At 48.1% G+C, this 27,806-nt stretch overlaps 1 protein-coding gene across 1 annotated transcript; it reads right to left on the reverse strand.

Moving 5' to 3' along the window:
- LOC128154964 (solute carrier family 22 member 4-like) lies at window positions 1-27,401 on the reverse strand. Its single transcript, XM_052816318.1, has 10 exons — window positions 26,971-27,401; window positions 20,251-20,354; window positions 18,383-18,537; window positions 13,562-13,733; window positions 10,737-10,863; window positions 8,616-8,716; window positions 7,397-7,611; window positions 6,553-6,735; window positions 3,362-3,497; window positions 1-2,122 (listed from the first exon to the last, which is right to left on the reverse strand). Exons 1-10 carry the CDS (start codon window positions 27,361-27,363, stop codon window positions 2,047-2,049), a joined length of 1,662 nt encoding a protein of 553 aa, XP_052672278.1. The 5' UTR covers window positions 27,364-27,401; the 3' UTR covers window positions 1-2,046.
- Between the last annotated feature and the right edge of the window lie 405 nt (window positions 27,402-27,806).

Consider the following 27,806-nt stretch of genomic DNA (forward strand, 5'->3'; position numbering starts at 1 on the left):
AAAAAAAACCAAAACATTTTTTCTTATTTAAAAAAAGGAAAACTAGGTTTTAAGATACTACAAAATTCAAGAGTACAAAAATATTTACCTTTCAGAAATACCCAAGCCTACGATCACATAAAATAAGTACCAACTTAATATAAAAATCTTCATAAAAATACGGCCACCTATATTTAACCAAGTCCTCAAACCTGTCCTATGCTGATAGAAAGGCTTTGTGGAGAAACTGAGTTATGTCTAAACAGCTAGTCTATAGATTAACTTTGTAGTAAGTAAAAACCAAGATTAAATACTGCTGTTATTAGAGAAATTCCAGCTTGAGAAGGGATGAGAACATCAGCGGTCACAGGATAATGGTTGCCTCATGCCACGTTACATTTATGGCAAAAGCATAACTGCAGAAAATTAATATGAAAGTAAGTAGTATTCCCGCATCCCAAAGAGCAGCTTGAAATAATTGCACAAGTTCCTTGCATTTAAATGTTTTAAAGCTTTATATTTGTGCTTGAACTTACAGGGAGAGCCTCATTCCTGTGCAAAGTGCCAGCACAAGACAACTTGCCATGAACTCTCAACATTAGAGATGAAACAGTGTGCTTTTGTTGGCCCTTATAGAAGGTGAATCATGGCTGATTATTATTTATAGAGGATAAATATCAGTCTGCCAGGTCTGATAGACTTTATGTGGCCAAGAAGTACATGCACAGCCAATAAATAGAAAAATAAAAGGTATTACACTTTTTTCAAACTCTGTAGTGTTCATAAAACAGTAGTAGCACAACTCTACGCTCGAAATTTGTTTTCATCCAATCTAGCTTTGCTGAACTTTAAAAAACCCCCGCATACATAACCTATAGGATTTGAAAAACAAAACATTGGCTTTGTTGGTGGGGGTTTTTGTTTTGAAAAAACTGTGGTCCCAAATTAGCCCTTTTGCGTTTTTAATAGCTGCAGGTGAATATCTCCAGTACAGAACATCAGATTTTTGCGAGCATCAACCCCCCTTTAAATTTGTAAACGGTATATAAAGGTTTTGCAGGGGCTTTTGAAACTGCAATGAGCTTTCTCTGAAGGTACAGAACAATGTGGTTTATATTCAAAGGAGAAATGAAATGCTTTGAAAAACACCAACCCAAAACATCTAAAAAACTGCTTATGCCAATATACCATGAAAAACCTGAAAGCTAAAACTGCATGGCATGTTTGGATAGGATCATTGACTTGCTAAAACCTGTGTTTCTTTTGAAAGCGGGCATGGCCCATCAGAAAGTCAGCAAGCTGATAGTCTTCTGTGTTAAAGGCTTCCCCCGTCCCCCAAAACACTGAACATTCAGGAAGCCCAAGGATTTCAGCGGGCTCAGGCTTTATGAAAAAGCATCAGCTTTCAGAGGGACAAGTGGATCCCAGGTCCTGGGAAAAGCAAGCGACATCAAAAGATACTCCGACGTCTTGTTTAAAAACCATGTCCTTACAGTGAAGTCTATGTCTGCTTTGCTACAACTAAATTCTGATCCCACTTAGTCTATCGGGTTTTGGTCATAGATTTCAAAGGAGGCCAGGATCTTTCCTTTAGAGGCGTGTGCTGAGATTTTTCAAAGACAGACACCCAACTCCCATTCATCCAGTCAACATGCACAGTGAGAAAAAACACCAGCATTATGTTTGCTATCTTTTTTTTTTTTTCCTTTCAGCAGCTTTCATGGAGAACCTGACTGACTGGAGTCATTGCTGTGTTATTCCTAAGGCTCATTTCTAGCTCACTCCTTGAATTCATCATGTTAAGCACATGCAGGCCCCATTTCTCAACAGGGACTGTATCTGCTGACAAACCTCAGGTATCAAGACACTGAATTACAGACCAAGAGTCTTACGGGAGTAGACAGCATCTGTTCAGTAAACTATGTATTTGGGTACAGTAGCACAGGAGATAACAACTGTGGTGCGGTAGCACTGACTGTTGGGTTTTGTTTGTTTTCCTCTGGCAGAAAACGTATTTTGCGGAGATCTTGTTCTTCTTTCAGCCCCTCTGAGAGTGTGCATCCTTCTTCACAGGGGCGTTACCAGAATTTTAGAATTCTCCTTTGAATTCCTAATGCCAGTGGTTTGTTGCCCATTTCTGAAACTGAAAGCATGTAAAAGACTGAGAAGCTAGAGAACGTTCTACAGGGTGTCATCAGACACTCCCCCCCTCCTAATTAGCACCGCTAAAATAACCAGGTTACACTACTAATATAAACATTAGAAAAAAATGTAATGCTCTGTAAAGTATGCCCTTTCCAGATGGCACAAGCAGTGCAGCAAACACCACTTGGAACTTGAACGTAATTCAGTGACTGTAATTCAGTTACTTCAGTCTGTTTATGCAAGAAGCCTGTGAAGGGAATCTGGTTTGACTCTAGGATTTCTAGCTACAGTCCGTCAACTGCAAAGCCAAAAAGCCATAGGTCAGACATATGAAAAGTCCCTAATTGTGATAAAGAGCAGCATGCCCTTCTCAAGGAACCTGGCCCAAGAATTCTTCTTATTCTGGAAGCATAATGACAGCTCCTTATATCAACCAGGGATTAGATACAGGCAATTCGGCTTTTTCAAGCCATTTTTACTTACAAGGGCAAAGTCTGTTCCAGTACAAATTCTCACTAAGCTGGATGGTAGCAATGCAGCTGCATTTTGGCTAATTCAGTTTCCCTCTGCTGCTCCCAAGAATTTTCCTCCCATGATAGTAACTAGCAAACACTGGCCATCTCCACTGCACCAGCACTACAACATACGTGCACGGATTTCAGTGGAGATGTTTGTTCAGGGTACCCTAAATAGCAATGGTGGTGTGGCAAGAGAACTGTCATTGCTTACAGCTAAACCAAATAAACCAGGAGAAAAGCTGTCTTGGTATGTCTCGAGCCTCCCAAATGAAACACGCTACAATACTGAAATCCTGTGTTTAATTTGGAGTAGTACCTAATGAACTAACACTGAAGGAGTGAAGTCTTTTGTAATGTGAATCATCCTACTAAATGAATAGTTTAAATGAAGACTTAAGGAGAGTGAATGATATAAAAGGATGGAAACTTTTGGGAGATATGAAGCAACAGCCTCAAGGTGATGTGAAAGTCAGCCTTGCTTTTCAAGTGCCCGCTTTCAAGCACATCAGTTCTCAGATTCAGGGACTCTGGTGAAACTGCATAATGTCAGCGCCTGCCAAATTAACAACTCAAAAAAAAAAAAAAATTAAAGGGCACTTTGAAAGCTTTGATGTTTTGCAGTGGATCTGAAGAAACATGTTTACTGATTGTAAAAAGGGATTATGTAGAAAGAGATCCTGAATTCTTGTGACGCATAGGATGAATGACAGCCGCCTTACCATTTCACCTTCAGCATTTGCTCAAAGTTCTCAGGCAGGGGATTGCCGTGGCTTTCTGGGAGAAACAGGGTAAGGATTCCGATCAGCACAGTCAGGCTTCCCATCAGGATATATGGTAGGAATCTGTCGTAGGCACCTGACAGAACACAGGACATGACACCAGTACTTATATGTCCACAATCAATGAACTCGTGTAAAATTTACATTCCAGACATCGCTGTAACACAGACTTAATTTGGAATAACTGGCTGGAATCTTTGCAAATATCAACGGTGAATCCAAAACTGAGCTACATCTGGCATCTGCTAGCAAACAAAGGGATTTTTCAGTTTTAAATCTACAACGTGTGCTCTAGGATGGTCACCACCTACCACCAGTTTCATGCCATCCCCCATGTTTGCGTAGTGGCCAATAGGTTTTTTGTACATTTTCAACTGGGATAGCCAACATCTTTGCAAGGTAACAGCTCTGCTGGGATCACTGCTAGAGTCTTCAGTACTACACTGTCATCAGGAACCAAATCCTCCATTAAATAATTCAGTGTGAGGGAACAGAAGTGCTCATAAGCAGCGAAGCACTCATCACCTCCCTGGGACTGTGCATCCTGCTGGGCTTGTGCACAAGAAGGCAAGAGAGTGATGGCAGCTGAACAGGCCAATTACAGACTAATGGGCCATTAACGGGGGAATCCTTAAATCCCTTCCTTATTGCAAAGGGAGAAAGCATCAGACCTCCCGAGACAGACGAGAGGCTCTGACCTTGGTCTACTCAGAATATTATTTTGGACTAGAAGGCTGCAGCCCCTGCCAGCAGCCTGAAGCTAGCGCACAAGTGTTTGGGCAGGATGCAAGAGCTTCAAGTCACAATAGCACAGCAACGAAAAGGTCTTTCAGTAAAGGGATTAGCTAGGAGTTAAAGTATTTAAGGTGGAGAAAGTACCAAAATGGACTTGACAGCTTTATTTTTTAGTTGGGATAGAGCAGTTGCTTTATAATGTATGGAATAAACTCGGATTAAAGTGAAGACCGCTGGGTATTTCACATAGAGCCAAAGTTTGTGATTTGATCTCTTCTGTGTTCATGAGCTGGATGAACTGCAAGGTCCTAATTTAGCTGTAGCAAATATCAGCAGCTGACGAGTTTCTCCAAAAACCTCCTAAAGTTTAGGAAACTGTTCTGATGACTGGAACAAGATTTTTTAAAGGCTGCGCCTATGGAAACCTGGGAGAAAAAAAAAACCCACAACCACAAACCAGTAAAAACTTTATCCTGTCTACATCTCTCTACTACTGTTACCTGTGCTGCAACACAGACTGAAGACCCTAAGGAGCATCTCAGTCCTGCTGTCCCTTTTACTTTACATTCGCACTGTACAAGTATGAAATAAAGACAATGTATTTTCATCATTTTTGGTACAGTGTGTTACAGTCACACTGCAATGTAGAGGTGAGACTGTTGCAAATATTTGGTAAAGAAATCAAAATTTAAGCACATAAAAGAGTTTGGTTTGATTAAGAAGTAAAATTGTGAAGTATAATGTATAGGATTGTTAAGTCTGAAACGTAGCCATAGAAACTTTAGGAACTGTGTTATGTGTGACTATAGGAACCTTAATATTGTTAAAGTTTGAAAGAACTTACCATAGAAACCTCACCAGGAAGTTACTGGTCTTTCTATGTTTTGTTTTAAGAAACTAAGGAAACCATCATGGACGCCAGTTTGCTGCTTGGAAACCCCTTACCCTTCCCATCTTGATTTGAGTATCGAAGATTCCAATCAGTAGAGCTAAGTGTAACTGACCAATGATTGTTTTTAAATAAGAATATTGATAAGGTTATATAATCAAAGGAACAATCATTATAAAGGTTAAATTTAAGAACGAGCATAGTATGCATTTTTATGTAAAGAGCTTATGTAACAATGACCCGACAGAAAAAGTCTATAAAAACTGACGGATTTTGATACTAAGTTGGACACGCCTTTGGAGGAGCGATCCCCCGTGTCCCCAGCGCTGCAATAAAGGAGTGCCTGCTTCTTAACTTCTCACTGCTATTAAGGAGTTTTATTCCGGATTTCGGTAACAAGACCACACAGGTGAGCTACAGGCAGTAGTCTCCTCTCCCCTTTCCTGGCATGGTGAACCAGCATTAACCCCTTAGGGGTACACCAGCAGTGCTCCGCCAGAGTCAGCAGTCACGCTCATTTTGTATCAAAGGTTTCAGCAGGAAGCAAAACTCGTTAGGTGCAGGGGAAGAGCCGAGTTGGGTCCAGTGATGGTAGAAGGAAATAAATCATGTGCGAGCAAAAGAAACAGGAGATTGAGCACCTTGGACTGAGCAGCCAGTACTCACAGATACTTCCAACCTTAATCCCCTAATCTCTGTCACCCTTTCCTGTCTGCAACATGAGGATCATTTCTGTATACTTAGGAAAAAAAAAATTATTAATTAATATTTGTGCAGCACTCAGAATGTGATGGTAATGAGTGTCAAAAAAAGCCTATGGGGAAGTCAATAATGCTGCTTACAGACCAAGGCATGAACAATAAGAAAAAGAAAAATGAATGCTGAGGTGCCTGGCTTAGTAAGTCAAAAAAAAAAAAAAAATCACTTCATGAAGGTCACAATTAAACACTCTTGTGCTGCTTAATCTGTATATTTTCCATGTATTGCTTTAGAGAGCACGGATTCAGGGAACATTTGGATTCCTGCCTGGTTCATCTGCTCCAGACATGCCCACCTCAGGATGCGCACAAAGAGCACAATGCAATGAATTTCCTACTGCTAGATTTCCTTACTTGCTCGATCACTTCTTGTCACACTTTCCTGGGAAACTAACTGGCGTCCCAGGAGTAACACCCATTGCCAAGACGCGACCAGTTATCAATCCCAACCACTCTGCTTGCATGGTTTATAAATACTATCATTGTCTGGGACCAGCTCGGACCCACACCAGTGCTGCATGCCCAGATCCCAGCTTCACTAAAGGAAAAACGTGCCTCATTCTTTTGTGAAACCCAAGGAGCTCCGCTTCGTTTCTACAGTGTACGTCAGTGAACTCAGACCCAAGATGAGAGAAGGGACTTAAACGACAACAAATGAAGGGACTTAAAGCTGAGCCTGCGTTCTAGAAGCTCCAATAACTTCTCTGGGCAGCAGTGTAGTGCAAGGCAAGAAACGCAAGAGGTCTCACCCAGGTACACGAAGTACGGAGCGATGATGCTGCCCAGCCTGGAAGCCGTGGAAGTAGCTCCGACTGCCATGTTTCGCACTAGCGTTGGGTATAGCTCCACATTGTAGACATAAAGCATTGAAAATGCAGCTGTGATGCCAAATTTTCCAAGCATCACCAGGCCAACAGACAGGACATTAAAATCTGGAGGAGAAAAAATAAAATCAAGGTGAATAAACAACACTCTGTGCTTATTACCCGTATTTCTTTTACATCCCAAAGACCGTATCACTTTTTCCTAGCAGCTGTGTGTGTTTTGTTTTTTAATTATACAATGTATTAGCCCCATCCCTAGATGACTTGGCTCCAGACTTCCCACTGAGCATAATGTAGATGCTCCGGTTATTTTGTACTTTACAGATTTTGGTTCTCTCCCAGTAAAACAGCATTCTTGAAATGGAACAAAACTCTGGATTACACAGCAACAAAACACAAGCTTAAATGCACCCCTTTTTCACAAAATCCGGGGGAGATTTACACACAGTGAAAGCTGGAAGACTTGCAGGTTTTTTTTAGCCTCTACGCACAACCAGATAAATCACAGTACACGTTTGGCTCTCATTTTACAAGTCAGTTCCCCTGGACTATAAAAAGCTCAGTAATTCGACACAATAAATGAGAGCCGTGCATGATTCAGCATATACATATGCATAAAAAAAAAATCATGGCTGCAAGTGATCGGTGTAAACTTGACCTCAAATTCTAAATTTGATGATGGTTTCCAGTAATTTTACAGAACTATTAGATAGCACCATAAAATTTTTCTAACATTTTATATACTTAAGTCATGTATTGAATCTTGTACCTGCAGGAACCAGCTGAATGAAGAGGACAACACCTCCCCCTAAAAACAAGGTGCCAGATAAGGAGTAGCGCCGAGGGAGGGAGCGGAGGAGAAGCCAGGCAATCACGTAAGCTGGAACTTCAATAACAGCCGAGAGGAAACAGTTGATGTAAGCATTTCCATGCCAGTTTGGAGTGCTGAGGGACAAGCCAAAGTAACCAACTGACGTGAAAAACCTGAGAAAAGCAATAAAACCAAATTATTCCAGAAACACTAGTCTCTGAATGTCTCCAGTGTTGCCTCAGATGTTGTTACAAAAATAGGATGTCACAAAGCATTGCCACAGGCATTGTGGCTTAAAAAAAAAAAAAATCTCAGTGGCAACCCCATCTTTCTAATTCTGTCATCCCTTCCAGTGACCATATCCACAGCGGCTTGAAGAGACCTCTGATTTCTGTCCTTCCTGCATACACTATGCCAAGTAAAAGGCTTTGTGGAAGTCGTTCACAAAGGCTTTTCACTGCAATGGACTCATTAACAGCACAATGAAATAACTCTTGAAAGCTTCCCACGCCAACTACGTTCCTACTTGTAGCCAACTCCAGTGACAGGGTCTCCCACCCTCAGCAGTTCCGTTACATCTTATTTAATCTTGACGAGAGCTGGATGTTCGGGTTTCAAATCTCAAGAGTGCCTTACTATGGCATGCCAAGTGTGCTAGCCAGTTCCTTTCTGCTGGGGGAAATATGTACAGAAAAGGGTCCCGGTTTGTCTATATGGTATTATTGGGTCCTCATTCCTCGTGGCTGCCCAGGCAGGGACCAGGATCTCACTGAGATGGGCACTGTACAGAAACAGAACAAAAACGCTGGCCACGGGTCTGCTTCTTGTTATGTTACTGAGTTGCTGCCTCTGCTTCAGGAAAGACATTTCTCTTCAAATAGAGATTACAGAGATGGGAGCTTCTTAAGGAAAAAAAAAAAAAAGTAACAGAATTTAAAATACACAAGTTGTTACCTATAGTTTCCTAACTATTTTACACCTGAGTTGAGGCTACTGGCTCCATACTCTTGTCTATTAATGCAGTGCGGGTGCAAGTACATCGAGGGCCACGCACCAGCCAAGGACCATGTGTAGATGGGCTCCAAGGCTGAGACTTATTATCTAAACCTGTGGCATGTGCCCTCAAATCAGAAACTGTTCTATTGCCTGGGTACTTTAGGAATACACATTTCCTTACCACAAAAGTAATGACATAATAGTAATAGTTGCAATGTTTCGGGTTCGAAATAGGTCCAGAAGGATAGCCTTCTGCTGCTGCTGAGGCTTCGAATCCTGCATCTGAAGGAAAAAGGAAAACAAAACCAAAAAAATTCCCACACACCTAAGAGCAAAACAACCTCTGCACACCCACAGGTTTGGGCAGTTATGAAGTTACGACTCTATCGGGGGATAACTAGTCAGCCCAAGGGCCGCTTCTGCACCAAGGAGGGCGGTCCTTAGGTAGAGCTTGTCTCTGCACCCAGCTGTACTCGTGGTAGTTTCCAGTTTTTTGTTAAAAAAAAGGTAGCACTGAGACCACTGCACCATGCTGACTAATTAAAAAGGAGTATCAGCTGACAAGAAGACACATTAACACTTCCTTAAGGAACTAACACGGTGTTTCCAGGAGTAACCTCATTACCAAAGGCATTTTTCTGTCCACTCGACTCTCTTCTGTTCAACCTTCACAATGTGAAAAAAAATGCAGAAAATCACCCAGGTTTGCTGCCTGCCGGCACCCTGCCGGGGAGGGGGACGGATGCCAGAGCTCGGTGTGGTGGCCAGGGCGCATTATGGGAGCATCCAGCACCCCAGATCGGAGACGGAGGGTCCAGTTTGAGGCTTGAAGCAGGAATCTTCTGGGTGGCATTAGGGTGCCCTTCTGCCTGCACAGAGAGCCCTCGCTGGGGCAAAGCCAGCACTTGTGGCCAGCCCAAAGAGCGAACCACCCTGGCCCTCCCTATGGGGCTACCCAGGAGATTTCCTTTCCTAGGAAGAGAGGATGGTTTCCCAGGAACGCCTTTCTAGCAAAGTTTGAAAAATACTTCCAGAGGACTTAATGTGCAAACATCATCCTCAGGCTTTTGTGGACAGACGCTTTGGCACGCAAGAGTCCCACGAAGTAAAGGACAGCTCAGCTGCCGCTTGGTCTCAAAAATACACAGGAGTGATGAAAAGCAAACTTGCATGCTGGAGCCTGAAAAAGTTGTGTCCCGTATGGAAGACATCTGAACTCTGGCTGTAAAGTAAGGAAATCGCTTTTCCATGGTTTCTGTAGGATGAGCTTCCCATAGCTGGAACCTGCACTTCAATTTACACTAGAATATACACTTGGAAAAGAGATCTTCAGCAGCTCAGCCAAAATGTAAGCATGACATTCAAGAGATGGATCCCGCCTGCAGGAGGTGTAGCACGCAGCAGCTCTCTCCTGCAGATACTGCAGAGGAGCACACCGTGCTTTGCTTTCTGCTCTATCAGGAGACATCAGGAGGCATAAAACGCAGGTGCTAGTGTAACGCAGTAAAGCAAGATCTGACACACGGACACACGGTCATTGCTGACGCAAGGCTGGAAGCGTTGCTGGTTTCTTTGCACAAGAAAAATGTCTGTGCCTCTTCAGCTGGAGCTCCGGCGAGGGCAGAGCCACTAGATGGGGAGATGAGCACAAGAACCAGCCGTGCCGCTGTGGCTGTGTTGCTCCCTGGCTTGCTGGGCTGCTAGGTTTGTGCTGGGCTTTCTCCTTTTAACCAATAAATATGAAATACCAAGAAAAAAACAGGCCTGAAGAAGAGCTTAATGTTCTTCACTGGCTTCGCTACCGTCATGGTTTTCAAGTGCCCTTGTAGCACTCGGGTGCTTTGGCTGGTTTCTGCAACCTGAGGAGTCCCTCGGGGCTCCACGCAGCCCCTGCACACGTGGGTGACGATTTAGGGTCCCCTGCACAGCCCCCCCCGCGAAGGGCTGCTGTTAAACTGCAAATCGCTAATACTGCGCCAAGCTGAAATGGGGACAAACACGTCTTCCTCGGGTCTTCTCAGTGCCCAAAGGGTGAAGCAATCTGGGCCACCCTTGCTCTGAAAACCACAACCAACCACTGCTGAGGAAGAGAATTTTACTGTAAAATACAAACAAATAAAAACTCCCTCTGGCTTCTCATTTTGAACTCACTAACCCAGCACTTACCTCACGCCAACAGTCACTGCCAGCCTCTAAGACCTGCTGGTGCAAACCATTTCTCTGCTGGCATTTCCCAACAGGTCAGCTGGCCAAAGTGGGAAACTGCTGGTGAGGTAAAAGTACCAGGATGTATGAAACATACCTCCGTGGTGTCGAAAAGCACGGCTGGGGCTGGAACGCCATTTATTTTTGCAGCCTTTCGGATAATAACTTCTGCCTCCTTATATCTTCCCTGGGAGATCAGCCACCGAGGGGATTCAGGAATGATCCTGCAATAAGTTTCAGAATAAATGACTCAACGTTTTCACAAAAGTAAAAAGTTATTAAAAACACATGTATCGTTTTTATGAGTTACGCTCTCATCTCAGATTGCTCGCAGCAGAAGACAGTCAGCACAGAAGCATGTGGGCAATGTAATTCATGGATTTGTCCCACTGGGATCAGTGGGAGAATTCAAATTTATAGGATGTGTTTATTCTCATGCTGAAGTAGATGCACACTTGGGCCCTTGCCCTGGGTGGTTGTTTTTTAAGGAATAATTGATGTTCACCAGAAAAAACACAGATGTCACCAGATAGACAGCAAAGATGGGGGTAGCTTAACTAGTGTTGAGCAAAAATATTCTTAGGAAACTGCATACAATGTGGAAATGCTTTAAATATGCACAGGGTATATTTAAAGGCTCTGCGTCACAGGAATCTTCTATACAAACCTCACAATTTTACCATCACTCTGAGGCAGGCTCTCCCAGGCAGAGGACAGTGGCAGTGTCCCCTTGCAGAGTTGATGACGCTTTCTAATCAATTCCAGACACGTGTTGAGTGAATTAACACCAAACACAGGACAGAAAATCTCACCTTTCCTTAACTAAATCCTTTGATCTTAACAGATGCTGCCTTGCTCCCTTTAGCCAGCAGCATTTTTTCCTCTCCTTGTTAAAAAGCAGGTCAGACACTCCTTTTCTGATGAACTCCCTAAGGACTGACCCAAAGTCATGTCAACGATTTCGAGCGTCAGATGGTTTGTATCAGATCATTCAACCACTAACGTGACTTTCTGCGAGATGAGCTGTCTCCACTGCTCTTCTTTGTGGGCAAGCTGGGGAACACAAGACTGCAGAGACGATGCTGCGAACCTTCTGGAGAATTTGGAAGAGGAATGAATAAAAGAGCAACTATGGCACGGAGCAGTGGGACATGCAAGTCACATCGCCCGTGGAAGCAGTGGGTCCAGATGCCCAAATGCCAGCTAATACCAACCTGCCTCGGCAGAGCTTTGCCAGCGCACCGTGATCCCCATCTACCCCCACATTAGCCCCAGACTGGAAGTGCCACCCGTGGAAATTTTTGGCATGCTTTACAATGTATGCTCTTAAAAAGCATGGAAATTCCCACCAAATACATTTCAAAGCAGGACTCTGAAGCCATGCCTTGGGGACAAATTTCGTGTGCCTCATGGTGCCTGTTCTACAGCAGACATCTATCTGAGAGGCTTCCACCCAAAACCAGCCTCCCCAAAGAGCAGCTGCTTGGCGCAGAGGGAAATGCCACTGAGTTGAAGGAGTTTGAAACATTTGAAGTTAAATAAGCAAATTGACCCTTAAACAGAATCAGACTATCTTTAAAATCAGATGGTAGCAGAGGCGGAGCTGAAAACCATTTTAAAGGTTTGGTTTGGTTTGAAGACTAAGATTAAAAAAGACCGTAACAAACCACAAACCAAAACCATCAGCAGAGACTTCTGAGAAGACTGAGATCTGTAGGAGGTCTTTTAGGCTATAGAAGAGTGGGTCTAAATCTCTTAACTGTTATAAAGACATTAATCTCTTACTTATAGGTATAACTCATTCAAGATAATAGGAAGAAAAGGGTTTGACAGATAAGACTAACAGGAAAGGAAGGAACTCTATGTCTGTTTGTTTGTAAATTATCCTTAAGTGTGAATGATACCTTGCCTTTCCCTTATTATTTTCTAAACATCTATCTCTTCAGAAAACAGCAGATGACCAAGGCAACAACAGAACAAGGGTATATGCCCTTCTTCAATGCTTCTGTCCAGCTGAGAAGTTCGGGGAGTTTTCCTAAATTGTTTTTTCAGTCCCGCATGGCAGACCAACCGTGGGCAAGTGAGAGTGCACCTACACGTCCACCAGTGCATTAGAGCAGGGGTGGGTGAGTGCAATGGAAAAATCAAAGAAAACGTGGAGTCAGCCACCAAGAAGACAGTGTGGGATGGCTCAAAGGAGCAGGGTAAGGAAGAGCCAACCTTTGGCTCAGCCGGACAGTTACTATGGGCCGAAGGAGCTCACAAATCAAAGTCCTGCTCCAGCAGCCAAAGCAAAGCCTGGGAGGACGCATGGCTCCTGGCATGCAGAGCCTGTGGGAGAGGGCTGGCCCGGCGAACGCCTCTGCTTAATGACATCTCGTGCAATAAACTGCTTCGTGACATCGAGTGCAATAAACTGCCAGCTGCTGCGTGCCGAGTGAATGGGCTCAGCCTTTCACTGAGATTTTAGTACCAATCAGCAGGTGAATCCGCATTAAAAAGTGGCTTAAATAAAAAAGGCAGGAAGCAAAGTTAGAACGAATCACACAGCGGTACTACAGGGGTAAACCTAGAGGTGGTTAACAGTGTCCAGAGTTAGGAGTCAATTACAGAATTCCTACTGGCTGCTCTGGAAAGCCGGTGAAAAAGTGGCTTCAAGCACTGGGCCAGGACCAGCAAGGCTCTGCAGGTAGTCGATTTGACTTAAAACTGGCAAAAAACCCCAAACAAAAAAATCCCCCCAACTCCTGCCTCAAGGCAAAGCCTCCTCACGTGGCAAATAGAGCAAAAAAAACCCCAAAAACCCAAAGAGGAGAAAGGGGACCCCCCCGACACCCTGCCATTACCCAGCACCCGGCGCAGGAGAGCATCAGGCGGGGTGGGGAGGTGGGGAGCGTGGCCTCGCGGCGCGGGGGCACTCACCACCATAGCGGGATGCAGAACAGCCCCGGGACAGTGAGCGCCAGCAGCAGCATCCGCCAGTCTCTGATGAAGTAAGCAAACAGTGGCAGCAACATGTAGCCAATTGCAAAAAATATGCAAACTCCTAATGTAGAGAATATAATACGAACTGATTTGCCAAGAATTTCTGTTCCTGTTTAAAACAAGGGAGGTTGGATTAGCATTTTAACTCTTTCTATTCAATCATGACTAAATACTTTACTGCATTTACAAAAAAATAAGCTAAACAATCTTAGAAAAGAGCAGTTTCTCTTATAATACTTCAGGAGACACTGCCAAGGAGTAATGGTCCCAGAGATGATCATCATCACAGTGATATTAATCTGGTGGGAGATTCCTCCAGATTTTTGTTGTGCATCTCCCCTGGAGCTGCCAAGGAAGCACCCATGAGACCAGCACCATTTGGGCTCTTCCAGTCCCCCAGCAGTCTGGCAGAGTCTGATACAAAACCATTTTCAATGCTAAACATAGTTGTAACAGCAACATCTACGCAGTTTCTCTGTTATTACCATCGGTATTTGCTCACAGATCTAGCAGAGGATTCAGAGACCCGTGGTTCAGCGAGTTCTCCTCTATTGCAAAGGTTGGCAAAGTAAAAGAGAAACAGCAGACAGTGTCCTTTTAATGAAATCGTCTTGTTCACGTCTGCCAGGAGTTTAAATGAGCTGGGAACAAAAAATGAAGGCTACCGTGTGGAAACGCACAATGAAACATGAACCCTCTGTGGTTTGCTCCAAAGACACCAGGATGAGGGAATCCCAGTACTGGTTGATGGAGCACCCAGTCCAGCTCCCACCCGCAGCCAGAGGTGGATGTGAGTGCAAAGGTACGGAGCCGCTGGGATACTGGCAGTACCGCAGGGATGGGACCGAGCCTGCTGGTCAGCTAGTGCGTACTTGCAAACAGGTTGAGCTTGGAGTGCAAGAGTTTGTCACATTTTTTGTCCCCGTTTCAGCCTAGGAACGCGCACCTGGACAGTTAAAGCAGCTCAGCCGATGGGCAGTAACTTGAATGTATGTTTAAAGGCCAGCTGTTGCTTGGCACTGCAGTACTTCCCCGCAGCAGCAAGTCCCAAATGTTCCAGCTGCATTAAACAGCTCATAACATCCTCTCCTCGTGGGAAGGACTGAGCAGAGAGGACTTCAGTTATCTCCATTAGCCTGATTTCTGAAATACTGAGGTCCGTGACTGTACGCTAACTCCAGCCAAACTATTGGGTGAACTGAATGACTTGTGAGAACTGAAGGAGCTTCACTCCTCCCTGGTCCTTCTCCCTGCCTGGCAAATCTGGTTCTGTCCTACCCAGCGGTTAGTGGGACGGCAGACAAGACCTGGGCTGCCCCGCAGCGCCGGCACCAGTGATAGCAGAGGTCACCTGCAGCACAGCACCGACCCACCCAGTACAGAAAAGCTGCTGGGACTATCAGCGACCTTCAGATGAAAAAGGGACTTCTGTTTGCTTTGATTAATGCATTGTCCAAGACAGATAAGGGCAGGCACGGCGAAGGGCAGGAGCCTTCCTGAAATGCTTGCCTAGGACATACCCTGCTCCCCCACTTAACCCATTTGGGATTTAAGATGCGGTTCACTGCCGAGCACTTCTGGAGGAGAGCAGGTCTGTGGATGGCAGACTGACACGGGTGCTTCGGCATGAAAGGACGTGAATTTACAGTGAGGTGGGAACAAACTTCACGTTTATTTTTTGGAACAGAAGGCTGGAACGTTGGATCGGCACATCACGGGCTACAGGACACAATCAGGGAAGATGCCATCTTCTAATAACGCTCCTGCCCCAGTAGCCAGGCAGCAGTCCATGAAAGCATCCTACAACCCCTGCATCACGTGCAGCCTAGCGCCAACCTAATATCTAGTAATAAAAATTGAGACTGTTGTAAGCCTTCAAGAGCACCTCATGTCTTTTCCAATAAAATACCTAGTCACTGCTTAACAAAATCCACAGATTCCCTCAATTCTTGCTGAGCCCTCAGTCCTGGGTGTACAGAGCTCTCCTCTCCATCAGGAGCACCGCAAGGGCCGTAACTCCCACAGTTTTGTCTGGACTCAAAAAGCAAACAACACTGAGCAAACAGGAGGGTCTCAAGAAATCTGGAGAGTGTATTTTAGTTATGTAGCGTGGTAAGAACTCCAACATTTAACATTGCAGAGAAAATGGAAAAAATACCAACGGCTGAAAAAAACCCTCCTATTTGATAGCTACATGAATTTTCATTTTAGAAACATAGGGTAACTGAATAAAGTCACAGTAAGAAAACTGAAAATAAGAACTCCTAGGGATAATACGAGTGTGTGAGGATAAATTATAACGTCTTCCTCTACTGATTGCTGTTGTTTAGAGGGGCTCTCTTGGGAGAGGTCTGATACCTGAAACATTGGTTTATACCTATTAAATGTTACATTAGAATTTGTGGCAATTCAAAACCAATATGAGATGACATCTTTCAACTACAATTCTCTTCTCTCCTGCCTCCCCTCCTCCCTCATTCTCCTGGCCAAGGAATAACAATTCTGGGACAATACCAACATGCTTTCACAAACCTACGTAGTGTTTTACGGTCCCAGAACTTGAACACAACAGTTTTGAGCACAGAAAACAACCGAGGCCTAAAGCTAAGGAAAAATGCTGCAGAGAGAAATTTCACAGGCTGCGGTTGAAAAAGAAAAAAGAAAAATTCTCTACAGAAGTTCACCAACGGCTTAGGGGGGGAAAACTATTCTCACGAAGGTGGGCAGCAACAGTGCGAAGGGCAGGAAGAGTGCGGGTGGCTGAGGGTGCTGGAACAGGGTCTGGGCTACGCACGGGGGGGCAACGCAGATTTGGATGTTGAAAGCTGGAACGACAGGAGAAACCTGTGCTGAGGTGGCCACTTGAAAAAAAACCAAAACCCCACCTCACTTGGGGACGGAGGGTGCCAGGGCTGCAGCACGGCCAGCGTCAACGGGGACTTTACACGTGCCGGTGTCCCCGCTGCCCTCCCCAGCGCAGGTCACAGCCCTGCCCGCTGTCGGGTGAAACGAGGGAAGCATCTCCAGCGCATCCCATCATCAGGATGGGCTTTCTTAAGGAGTTACTTTTCTTTTCGTGGGTATAGTCTCCTATCCAGCACCTCTGTCGTGTGTGCCACGGGCAGAGGTCGGGGCACGCCGACCACGCGGCTTCGCAGGACAGGGTGGGAAGGACCATCCTCCGTTAGTGCCTCCCTCCTTACTGATGACAGGCGGCTGGCGACTCGCTTAAATTAGGAAACGAATGTCTAAGTTAGTTTAGATTAATCCTGCGCTTAGTAACAGCCTCAAGGCTGCTGGGGAACAGCCAGCACAGCCAGCGGCCGAGGCACCTGCCTCTCCGCTCCCAGGGAGTCATCGCTGCTGCAACAACTCTACGGAAAACAGGATGGCAGAAGACACAACGCAAGGGATAAAGTGCCAGTGAACTGCAGCTGTGCAATTAAACAAACCTAACGTTACTTTGGGAGACCCGGTCCTCTCTCTCAGCAGCGGGGGCATTTGGCCAGTGGGGTGCTCCAGGCCCCCCCCCCCAGCTTTGCCTCTGCCGAGCGCGGAGGCAGCATCCCAATCCGAGTGCTTCCAAGAGGATTTTCGGCCAAGCCAGCGCTCCTGACCCAGCGCCGTACCTCCCAGCCTTCCCACGGCAGGCGTTCGCCCCGGCTCCGTCAGCTCCGCGCAAGAGTTAACTACCGGGACAGAGGGAGCGGTGGCAACGGTGATGGCAATGGCAAGGGATCTCCCTGCTGACAGCCTGACCTACTTAGTCCTCCCTCCACCACTCGCAGCGGTGACTCACGGCTGCCCCAGGACACGATGCCGTATTCCCTCCGTAGCACTGATTTCATGTTACGCTCTTCTGCTCTATTTTTCCCCGTTAAAGCCTCATGGCGTAGGAAAGAACAGCACTAACTATTAACATATGGTTTTAATTTAGACTAGCTCACATTACGATCTACAAATTGTAATTTTGACACCACCGGTTTAAAAGCCGAGATAAATATATATGCGCACACTTTAAAGACAGCTCTTGCAAATCCCAGCTCCCCCCCAAGGTCCGTAATTTACCCATGCAGTCGCCTTTCCTGAAAACCCTGTGACTAGCAGGAGACTCTGCGGGGTCCCCCCTTCCCCAGGGGGTCCCCCCTTTCCCGCAGGGTCCCCAGGCAGCGACTGCGGCCGTGCAGCCTCCCTGTGGCCACTGGCTCTTTCTTCCTATGCTCCCCGGAGAAAACAAAACAAACCTTGGCCTCTAAAATTAGGGGCTTTATCGCTAACCTCAGCACCAAGACCAGTGACTTTATGGCTAATGGGGCTCTGACGCCCACCCGGCTCCTCCGCTCCGGTCCCCCCCACGCATTCGCGATGCCTGGAAATGCTGGTTTGCCCCAAGGCTTTAAACCCAGGTATGCACCGACCGACCCCTCCGCAAAGGAGCAGAGAGGCAGGGAGGGACGCAAATGCCTTCTCTATCTCAGACCTGCTTCTGCTGATAACAAACCCTGAACGCTGCCTTGAACATCTTCTCCAAAGAGGAGGGAAATGAATGTTTCTTTAGGGTCTTCTCGCTCTCTTCTTTTTCTCTAAACCTATAGAAAGTAAAGGCTTGAAGTACCCAAGAGCAATCATACTGGCCTAAATTAGGAATTGCACCAGTGAGGATTTACTGCTGCCTAGTTAAATGATGCAGGTTCAGAGGGAAAAAAAAACTAACAGTACATTAAGCAAGCATTTAATCCAACACAGACATACTCATACCCAGTATGAAGGCCACCACGTAGTTAGAGATCTGTCCCATCCCCACTATGAGAAAGAGCACTGTGAACATCTCCCAGCTGGTAGAGAAGATCTGCAGGAAGCTGAAGCCAGTCTGCACGGCCATCGTTGAGAAAAGGATATTCTTCCTGCCAAACCTTTTGCAAAAGATAAAGATTGTTATTGAAACGGCATGTATTTATGGAGCGGGGCTATGGAAGAGAGCTCGAGGGAGCACAAATATCCAACCTCAAGTCATGCAGCTTAGCACAACCTGAGGTTTGGTTCGTCTTAAAGAATTCTGTTTATTATTTTCATAAGCACTAAAAAAAAATTCAAGTTTCCAAGACCCAGGAAATAAACCAAGAAGAAAAATTAAGAGCAGAAACTTCAGGGAGCTACTAGACAGGGACTAAGGAGAATAGAGAGCAGTACATAAGTGAGACACATGAAGATTGCAAGCCACACAGCCGAAAGTTAAGAAATGATGGCTTTTAGGCTACTGGCATCTATACATTGCAATGCCATTACAGTTTGAACGTGTTAAATAGCTTTATCAACTGGTTTCAGTCTCTCTCAGTTGCCAAACATATCGCACCCTTTCCCTCACCTGCTTCTCTGCATTAGAAGTACGTAGCATTTTCTTACGGAAAGGTAAGAGCAAGCTTACGTAGGGGTTTGCACGCCTGTGTGCTGGCCCAGGGCACGCTGCCCTCTGCACCGATGCTGCATGGGACACATCGCCGGCTGCCTGCAGCAGCCTCTGGCTTAGGAAAGGTTTCTGCAGCAGCACAGGGGAAATCACTCAGGTACAGGCTTAGAGCATACCCCTTTACTGACAAACCGTTAAAAAAAAAAAATATTCAACGAATAGCTCCTGCTAGAAGGTGACTGGGCTCTCGGGGAGGCTGACCGGCCGCACCACTGCCAGGACATGCACACTTTCTCAGATGCTCCCCAGTGGGCACATGGCCCCAAGTGGGATTTAGTGATTATCTCGTCTCCCTTTCAAACAGTAACACCGACTGACTTCTGCACTGGGGGCAGGAGTCAGGAGATTAAATTCGGATCACATGGAATTTAACACTGGAGGCTTTAGGATTAAGACTCCCATCGAGTTTTGAAACCCCTCTACTAAACACCCAGAGGAGCACTGAAACTCTTATGAATTCCTCACTAACAGGCAGCAGTCAAAGCAGTATTTGAGACCCTGACATAACGTTACAGAGAAAAGGCTATGGGATGTACAAAGAGGCAAGCAGAGACTCACAGAAGGAACATATATTCTGCATTTGATACTTGTAAGGCCAGAACTTCAATACTGCCGAGATAATTGCCAAGTGCCTGTAATGTTTTCTTGATATTTTGCACCTACTTAGTTAGATGGTATGACACAATTGCTATCCATTTACAGGTTATCTTTTTTTCTTCCTCTTGGATATGCTTACTTTACTTCCAGCAAACCTTCTCTTCTATGCAGAGCTTCCATTCAAAGGACAAGTTTCTATCCTGCAGCTCTAAGAACGGACTGTCAATTAATGTGAGACAAAGAACAACATCTTTTAAACTATTAAAAAGGCCGGATAAAGAAACAAATGTGGTCATGAAGTGAAAACCACCACATCAACCTGCAAAGCAGCTGCATGGGCTCCTGGCAGAGATCAGTTCTTGGTCTCCTGAAACGCCCAAGAGGCAGTAATCCTATGTCTGGGGTAGATCAAGGTTGGGATTTTTGAAGAAGCCAGGCCAGTTACCTCATTTTGATCAAAACTCAGAGAATTGGACATTTAACTCCGTTGCACCTCTTAAATAGAACTGCACCAGCCACGGTACCAGGTCTGCCCTGCGCAGAGCGAGAGCAGCGGCATTACCTGTCCGAGAGCTGCCCCGAGATGAAGGAGCCGATGAGGACCCCCACGAAGAAGAGGGAGGTGGTCAGCGGGGCTTTCCAGTCATCCTCGCACACCAGGTTCCACTGCAAGAGAAGGGCCCGTGCTCAGACGCAGCAGCAACGCTGCGTCGAGCCTCACACAGGCACAGGAGTTATTGGCTGGAGACACACGCATTTCCATGTAATTTAATTTAGTTCCCCCACACCCGCATTTCCATCCATCGCTGGCACCAGCGCTGTTTTCATGGCGAAGGTTGCTGCCGGAACGCCCTGCTTAAAGCACAAAAAAAAAAAAAAAAAAAGGGAAAGCGGTTGCCTCCCCAGGCAAGCCCCATCAGGCCAAAACGCCGGCAGCCATCCGACGGGACCCCATCACCTCCAAAGTGGGTGAGTGGCCAGCAATGCCAAACCCGATGGGCAGTCGGTACATGCAGCCCAGGGGCTGCCCCGGCCCCGTTTCCAGCACGATCTCCCCACCACGTGCCCGTCAGCCCCCCGACACCCAGAGCCTGGCTCCCCATGGCCCGAGATGCTCCCCATTAGAAAACCAGATCGATGGAGAAGGGTGAAGGACTGCCCCATCCCCGGCTAGGGACAGTTTCCAGTTTACCTGACCTCTGCCGGCACAAACCCCACTGCATTTCTATAACTTCTGGGGTTGACAAAACATATGCAAGAAGACACACAGAATGAAATCTCTTTTCCTGCGCTGATGTGCTTCCAAATTCCTTTCCATCCCCACAACCTGCAGGGCTGACTGACTGCCCATCACTCAGCCTTGCGACCGGACCCGGCTGGGGCTGGAGGCTTAGGACATGAGCCAGCGTGGAAACTTCCACCTAAAGCCGCTCGTAACCCCAGACAAGGTTTAAAAAAATAAAAACAGCATCATGAGTCTCCGTCCACCGAAGTTACAGCCGAGTGTGTTTCTGCCGCAGCTTGCTCCCATCCCAGTGACTAATCTTCTCCTTAAGGCATGCCTGCCAGGAGCACTTACAGATAGACTTCAAACATGTCAGTCTCTTATTAGATAACGCTACCACAAAGGTAAGCTAATTAGATCACAGATCAAAGGATAGCATAATTTTAATAATTAGCCATGCTACCAGAGAGCAGGGACATCGCCCACACCAGCGCTCACCCTGTGCTCGGGGAAGGGATGTGCCGAGCCGTCTCGGCAAGCGGTGGCCGAGCCCAGGCAAAGGCAGAAACCTCCCCTCTGGGCTGCTCAGGGTCCTCAGCTCAGCTGCAGGCAATAAAAAAGAGCAACTCGTGCATTACGAAGAGACCCAGGTGCCATCTGACAGCACTTTTGGCGAGTCCTGCCAAAACCAAACCGAACAACCGATGGGTCGGCAGCTGGGCTCCACTTCTGCTGCAGAAGAACACAAGCAGAAGTAAACCCCAAAGCAAGGGGGGATGCGGTGTAGTTCAATGCAGTTTTCTCCAGACTATAGTTTAGGAAAGAGATGCAATCAATGCCTATTTTCAGGCAGAATGAAGGTACGCGGCCAGCGGTGGGGAGCTAGTACCTCTGCCCCTCTGCCCAGCTTGCAAAGTAACAGCAGCTACAGGACAAAAAGGGATTAACTGTGCCCGTGCCTCTTCGTGAGAAACACACAGAGTCTTTACCACAAGACTACCGAGATTTGAAGACTGAAACGTGCCTCCGATACTTAAATCTGATTAATAACAAAAAGAAACGTACGGCAGCCGTTTCTGTAAAATATTTTCTTGTCCTTGCTGGGAAGGGAGAGATGGCGAGATGTGGGCCCATCTGGGCATGCACCTGCCTTTATCTTTGCTGTGTTTGATATGGTGAATGGCAGCATGCGGGTCAGTAGGGCTCTGATATGTTCAAGGATGCTAGTCACGAAAATATATACAGGGATCTGTTTCACACATCAAAGAAAACTGAGATTTCTGTAAAGAAACCTGGTGGAAATCAAGCTCTGTATTTAAAACGAAGCAAAATTCAGCTGCAGGAAACACAGCATTAGAAGTAAGCATTTCTTTACACAGCGCAAGCAGGGAAGGAGCAAAGGCAGCAGAGGGGCTGCTTCTGCAAGCCGTGGGAGCTGCAGCAGCTCCGCACCAGCCGAGCTCACCTGGCCCCCGCGCTACAGAGATGTTTTGCTACGTCCTGCTGCCCCCCCTCTTCCCTGCTCTGGGAAAGCTGGTGACTAACGAGGTGGCAGAATTTGCAGCCAATAAAGACCATTATTAATTATCTGGGTGCGGAGCACCCCGCTCTGAGGCTGCCGGTGCAGCACCTGCTCCTGGACCTTCAGACTTCAGTCGCTCAAGGTTAAGGGTCTGTGTTTTTAAAATGCCTCCACCGTGCCAAAGGCACTTTGGCTGTAAAATAAACCCAGCTAAATAATAACTTGCCCATGAAACTGAGTTGCTTCCTGTATTTCCTTGGTGCCAAATGCCTCCTACCCAGCTGTTCACTCTACCTTTTCCCATGACATACTGCACAGACAGCAAAAATTCACTGTATAGGGTCAAGTCTTTAAAATTTGTGGGATGTGGTAAAGAGCATGCAGCAGCTGGCTGGCCGGAGAGGGGTCACTGTTTGCAGGAACTCGCCGTATTTGACCAGAAAACACACAAATGCAATCAAATCCATCTGACTCCAAGTATACCTGAAGCTCTTGAGTGAAAAAACCACACCACCTATTCTAGAACCCATACCACACACAGCATGTGGGACCGGGGCGATGATCTATACAGCCCAACTCTATAGGTACACCTACCTCATCTTCTCCCAAAACACCAGCCTCCCCTCCCCAACGGCGCTCGCTCTGATGGAGGCTCATGCCCTCGCACCGCACAGTGACCAAGTGGTAAGATTTCACTTGTGCTTCAATGTATAGGGCTTTAAGGTGTTCATTGCATGCTGACTCCTTGCAAGCAGTACTTGGGGAAAAAATGAAATTTAACTTATTTGACCTTTTCCTCTGAGGCTGCATCCATCACAGCCAGCACCGAGCACACCACGGGCACAGGAGCTACAGCCCAGCCACAGCTAAACCAGCTACAGCTGTAACTTCCAAACTGTCTGTACTGGACTCATTATTCATTAACCAGAAAATAAGTAATTCTGTAATGTCCCTGGCTAAGCATACTGGAGAGCAAAGTTCATGTAAGCTTCCAAGCAAGTGCTTTGAACGCTAGGAATCAGAGCTGCTTGAGAAGAACACTATTAAATCACTTCATTGCCCTCAAATCCCTCCGACCCTTTCCCACAAGCTTGCAGCTACTGGAAGAGCCAATTCTGCCAGCAGCGCCTGGCAGGAACACTATGCTATGGATGGAGAAGCTTTCTGAAAAACTGAAACTGCCAGAGAAGGCGCCCTGACTGCCCAAAGCAACCCCACCGCCTGCTTTCTCAATCAGAAATCACTAACCATCCTGAGTATCAGCCTGTTCACATTGGAGAAGAAAATACTAGTGGAGCCTTCTGTAAATGGCCAAGGCTGTAAACCAGGGAAAAATCTGACCTGGTTTCCAAGAGTAAATCTGAAGACGAAGAGCTCAAGAGATATTAAAAAAATATTCACAGATTGCCCCGTGCGGCACCCCGGGCACCAAGTCCCGCAATGAGACTGGGTCCACTCGGTGCACGAGTGACGAGCACAGACACCTCCGTGCCCAAGCGCAGGTCGGGCTACCGGTGCTGGGTAGGGCTGCTCACTGCTGCTGGAAAAAGCCTTGCAATGTGGGTCTTGCAATGGTGCCTGGGGTATGTGCTGTGCCTCGGTGGTGGCAAGAAGCCCAGCGAGCGTGTCCCCAGGGAGCGGCACTGGAAGACAGCCTAGCTCACGGGAATTAACTGGATGCCAACGCCTTGCTCCAAAGAGCAAAACTGGTGCTTGTGCTTGAACCTCTAATTAATGTCAGATCTGAGCATCATTATCTGGAATTAAAGCAGAAGCAGGTTAAGTTCCAGCCCAAAAAACCCCAGCGTAACAAAAAACCGTGTCTTAACGTTTAAATTAATTTCAAAGCACAGGTGGTGAAAGAGAAGCAGCCCTGCTTTGGGGTTAGGACCTGCTAGATCAGCTCAAGCCCTCTTGGGCAAGCGCGAGTGGCACCGACTCAGTGCAGCGGTCGCCTGCTTAGGTGGAAAAGAGCAATTTTGTGTCAGGACAACTGGATTAGGTGCAGCGGACAGGGAGCTGCCCTGGAGGCAGGGGGAGGCAGCTGGGCCAAGGGGCTCCTGCGCCCCGGGAGCCTGCCGAGGCGCCCGGCTGAGCCCTGCGAAGCGAAAGGAAACCCTGCAGCCCCTTCACCTCAGCCGCAGGATCACACCTAACCCCAGCTTTCCATTTGCTCATCATCACACTTACAGACTCATTCATATCACCCTGGCCTGATGATCTCCTTTTTCACCTGTGCTGTGGACACATTCACTTTTCCACCATCAGCTCCATTTTAAGACCAAGCAGGTGACCGGGTCTGGGATCCTCTGTTCGCAAGGTTTACCACGTCCCTGCAGATCAAGAAAACCGGTGCTGAGCTGGCATCTCCCAGCCTGTTCCTTTCAAGCAGCACTAACAACAGGATTTGATGCAACTGCACAAATCCAGCGCTTAATCCTGTACCATCAAGTTTTGCTCCTCAACTGAGTTCTTGACCTGAAGATGTTTCTTCACTGAGCTTTCCTGATGGCATGTCCTGCCTTGTCTTTCCTAATACAGAGAAAAATGTTGGGTACAAAAATAATCATCTCAAGTTTAACTGAACTGCTTCTTTTCAGGCTTTCATCAGTGCCTGTTTTTGTTGTTTTAAAACCAAATTCTGCATTTTTTCCAAATGTCCATGACAATTTTAAAACAAAACAAGTATCTTTCTTTTCCATCTGGCTTACAGATGGGAACCTGGCACTTGGTTTCCATCTCTGAACGTGCTATTGCCTCTCTGGCGCGCCCTGGGCCCTGTGGCAAACCCCACCGCTGCGTCCCATCCGAATCCGGCACAGAAGGTTCTTGTTTGGCATCTGCCAACACAAGTTGTTTGCTGCTCATTAAGAAGGAATAGCATTTCTCCTCCCTTTGCTCCATTTACTGTCTCCCTGAGAGCAACTGCTAACTCCAAACCACAGATTATGAGTTCACAGCCAATCCTGGGATAATCTGGCCTCCCTCCAGCAGCGAGTGCTGTGGCACTGCCTGTGCCGGCGGTGGCTACCGGGCATCAACCACGCAGCCGTGCCAGCCCACGGGTTACAGCCGGGCACGTCTGCATGCAACACGTGGGCTGCAGCCAGGCTGCCGCTAGTGCTCGCCCACGGCCAGGAGCAGGACAAGCTTCCCAAGCACCTCCTGCCTTGATTTGGTGTTGTGAGGGATCCCCGGCAACTAAGCGTGACCGCCGGCACAAATGGCAAGAGACAGGCACACAAAGGCGTCGTGCGTGCCAACGGCTTTGCTTTGGGCACGTGAGAGGAGACTGGCATCCCCTGCCCGCATCCTGCTCTCCCCTAACCTGGGGTCGCTCCCCACTCGCCTCCCTCCCCACATGCTTCAATGCAGCTGAGCCCACGTCTGCACACCTCCGGCACAGACCGGGTCCCCGGGGCACAGACCCGCAGCCACGCACCTCTCGGTCAGGACCTTTCCTGGATGTGTCCCCGTGCAACATTCTTTGGTGGCAGATATTGGTGCTGAGTCACAGGGACTCGAGACGAGGGCCAGACGCTCGCTCCCTGCCGTGCCGTGCACCCCGAGCGTGAGCCATCGGCGGTGAGCAGGGCGTCCCTCGGCACGCTGCTCGGCCGAACGAGCCCACCGGCTGCCGAACGCAAACGCTGGCTAGCGCGAGGATGAGCCCGCTAGTCCTCAAACCCCCTCACCCAACACAAAAGAGCAGCAGCAACCCTGCAGCTATAGAGGAATTGTGTTTTCCTCCTCTGCAAGAGCTCCGCGCTCCCTGCCAGCGAGGGCAGAAAGACAGACAGCGCGTCCCTGCCGCTGCGCCGCGGCACGGCCAGAAAACCCAAAGAAGCGCTTACATGACCTGTCACCACCGATGTTCCCGCAAGACACCCTGTACAAAGGATGCCATTGTACGGTCTTCAAAACCGAGCCAACAGCTTGGCTGCAGCCTGGGGGCCAGGCTGGCGCAGGAGCCGGGCGCAGCAAGCCGGGCACACCGCAGGCAGCGACCACGGCACCTGCCTCGCACCAACTCGCCTAACCCAGCGCCGACGGCCACCAAAGCCGCCAGCGTGGCTGGCAGCACTGGTACAGGGTGCTGGGACCAGCAAGGGCCCACCGCTGCCCTAGCCCCAGCCGGGCTGTTTGCGTGTTTACAAAAAATTGTCGATGCCCCCATCCGCAGCGACGCTGGGAACAAGCGATTGCAATGGATGGAAAGTTCACCGGGACGGTCAGCACGCTGGCAGAAGGAAACTACCGGGCTTCTATTTTCAGCCTTTGCTACCTCCTCCACAGACGAGCCCTCTCCAAACAAAACAACCTGAGGTCTCAACGGCAAACCTGAGATAATACGGACGAGCGGCTCCCGCCGAGGCCCTTCACCCCACGCATCCCTCCCTCTCCCCGGAGCACCGCATCCACCCGCACCCCTTCCCCGGCTGCTTGCTGCTCCCTGTCCCCCCCAAAACCCCGGCACAGCCTCTCCCCGGGGAACTGGGGAGGGGGGGGGGAGGAAAGTCTCCGCGGCCGCGCACCTCGGTGACGATGGTGGAGCGGTAGACGTCGCGGCTGTACTCCCAGCCGTCCAGGCAGGGCTCCTGCTCCAGCGACCCCAGCTCCACGTCGGAGCCGGGCCGCAGCCCCAGCGCCGAGAAGTTGGCGAGCGCGGCCAGGCGGTACCGGCGGCAGCGGCTCGGCGCCGCCCGCCCTTCCCGCAGCTCCAGCGGGATGCTGGCGTTGCGCCATTCGCCGCTCAGGTTGGCCCCGCGGGGCACGGCGCACCGGTGCTCGGGGGTGCCGGCCAGGAAAACGGCCGACATCCCGTTGAAGCCGTTGGGAACGATGCTGGCGCTGAGGAGGAAGAAGACGAGCCGCTGGAAGACGCCCCACTCGCCCAGGAAAGCGGTGGCCGCATCGTAGTCGCGCATGGCGCGGCCCCCGCCGCTCTTCCGCGCCTCTGCGCGCACCGCGGATGCCCCGCGCGGCGGCCCCGCCCCGCCCCACCCCGCCCCGCCCCGCGGAGGCGGCGCGTCCCCGCTCCCGGGGGGGGAGGCAAGAGGGGACGGCAGCATCCCCGGAGCCTTCCCCCGGGGCCGGAGGGTACCTCGGCACCCGCGTTTGCCCCGCAGCCGGCTCCCGAGCTTTCCAAGGAAGTGTTTATCCCTCGTTTTGTTTGGGGTTTTTTTTGTTTTTTGGGGGGTTTGGGGTTTTTTTTGGGTTTTCGGGTTTTTTTGGTTTTTTTTTTCTTCACCCCCAGATTTATTTCAATTTATTTCATTTTATTTCAATTTATTTCAATTTACTTCAATTTATTTCAATTTATTTCATTTATTTCCCTGGCGGCAGGCTTGGGGACCCACAGCAGGCAGGG

Source organism: Harpia harpyja, chromosome 20, assembly GCF_026419915.1.
Source record: "Harpia harpyja isolate bHarHar1 chromosome 20, bHarHar1 primary haplotype, whole genome shotgun sequence".
Classification (NCBI taxonomy): domain Eukaryota; kingdom Metazoa; phylum Chordata; class Aves; order Accipitriformes; family Accipitridae; genus Harpia; species Harpia harpyja.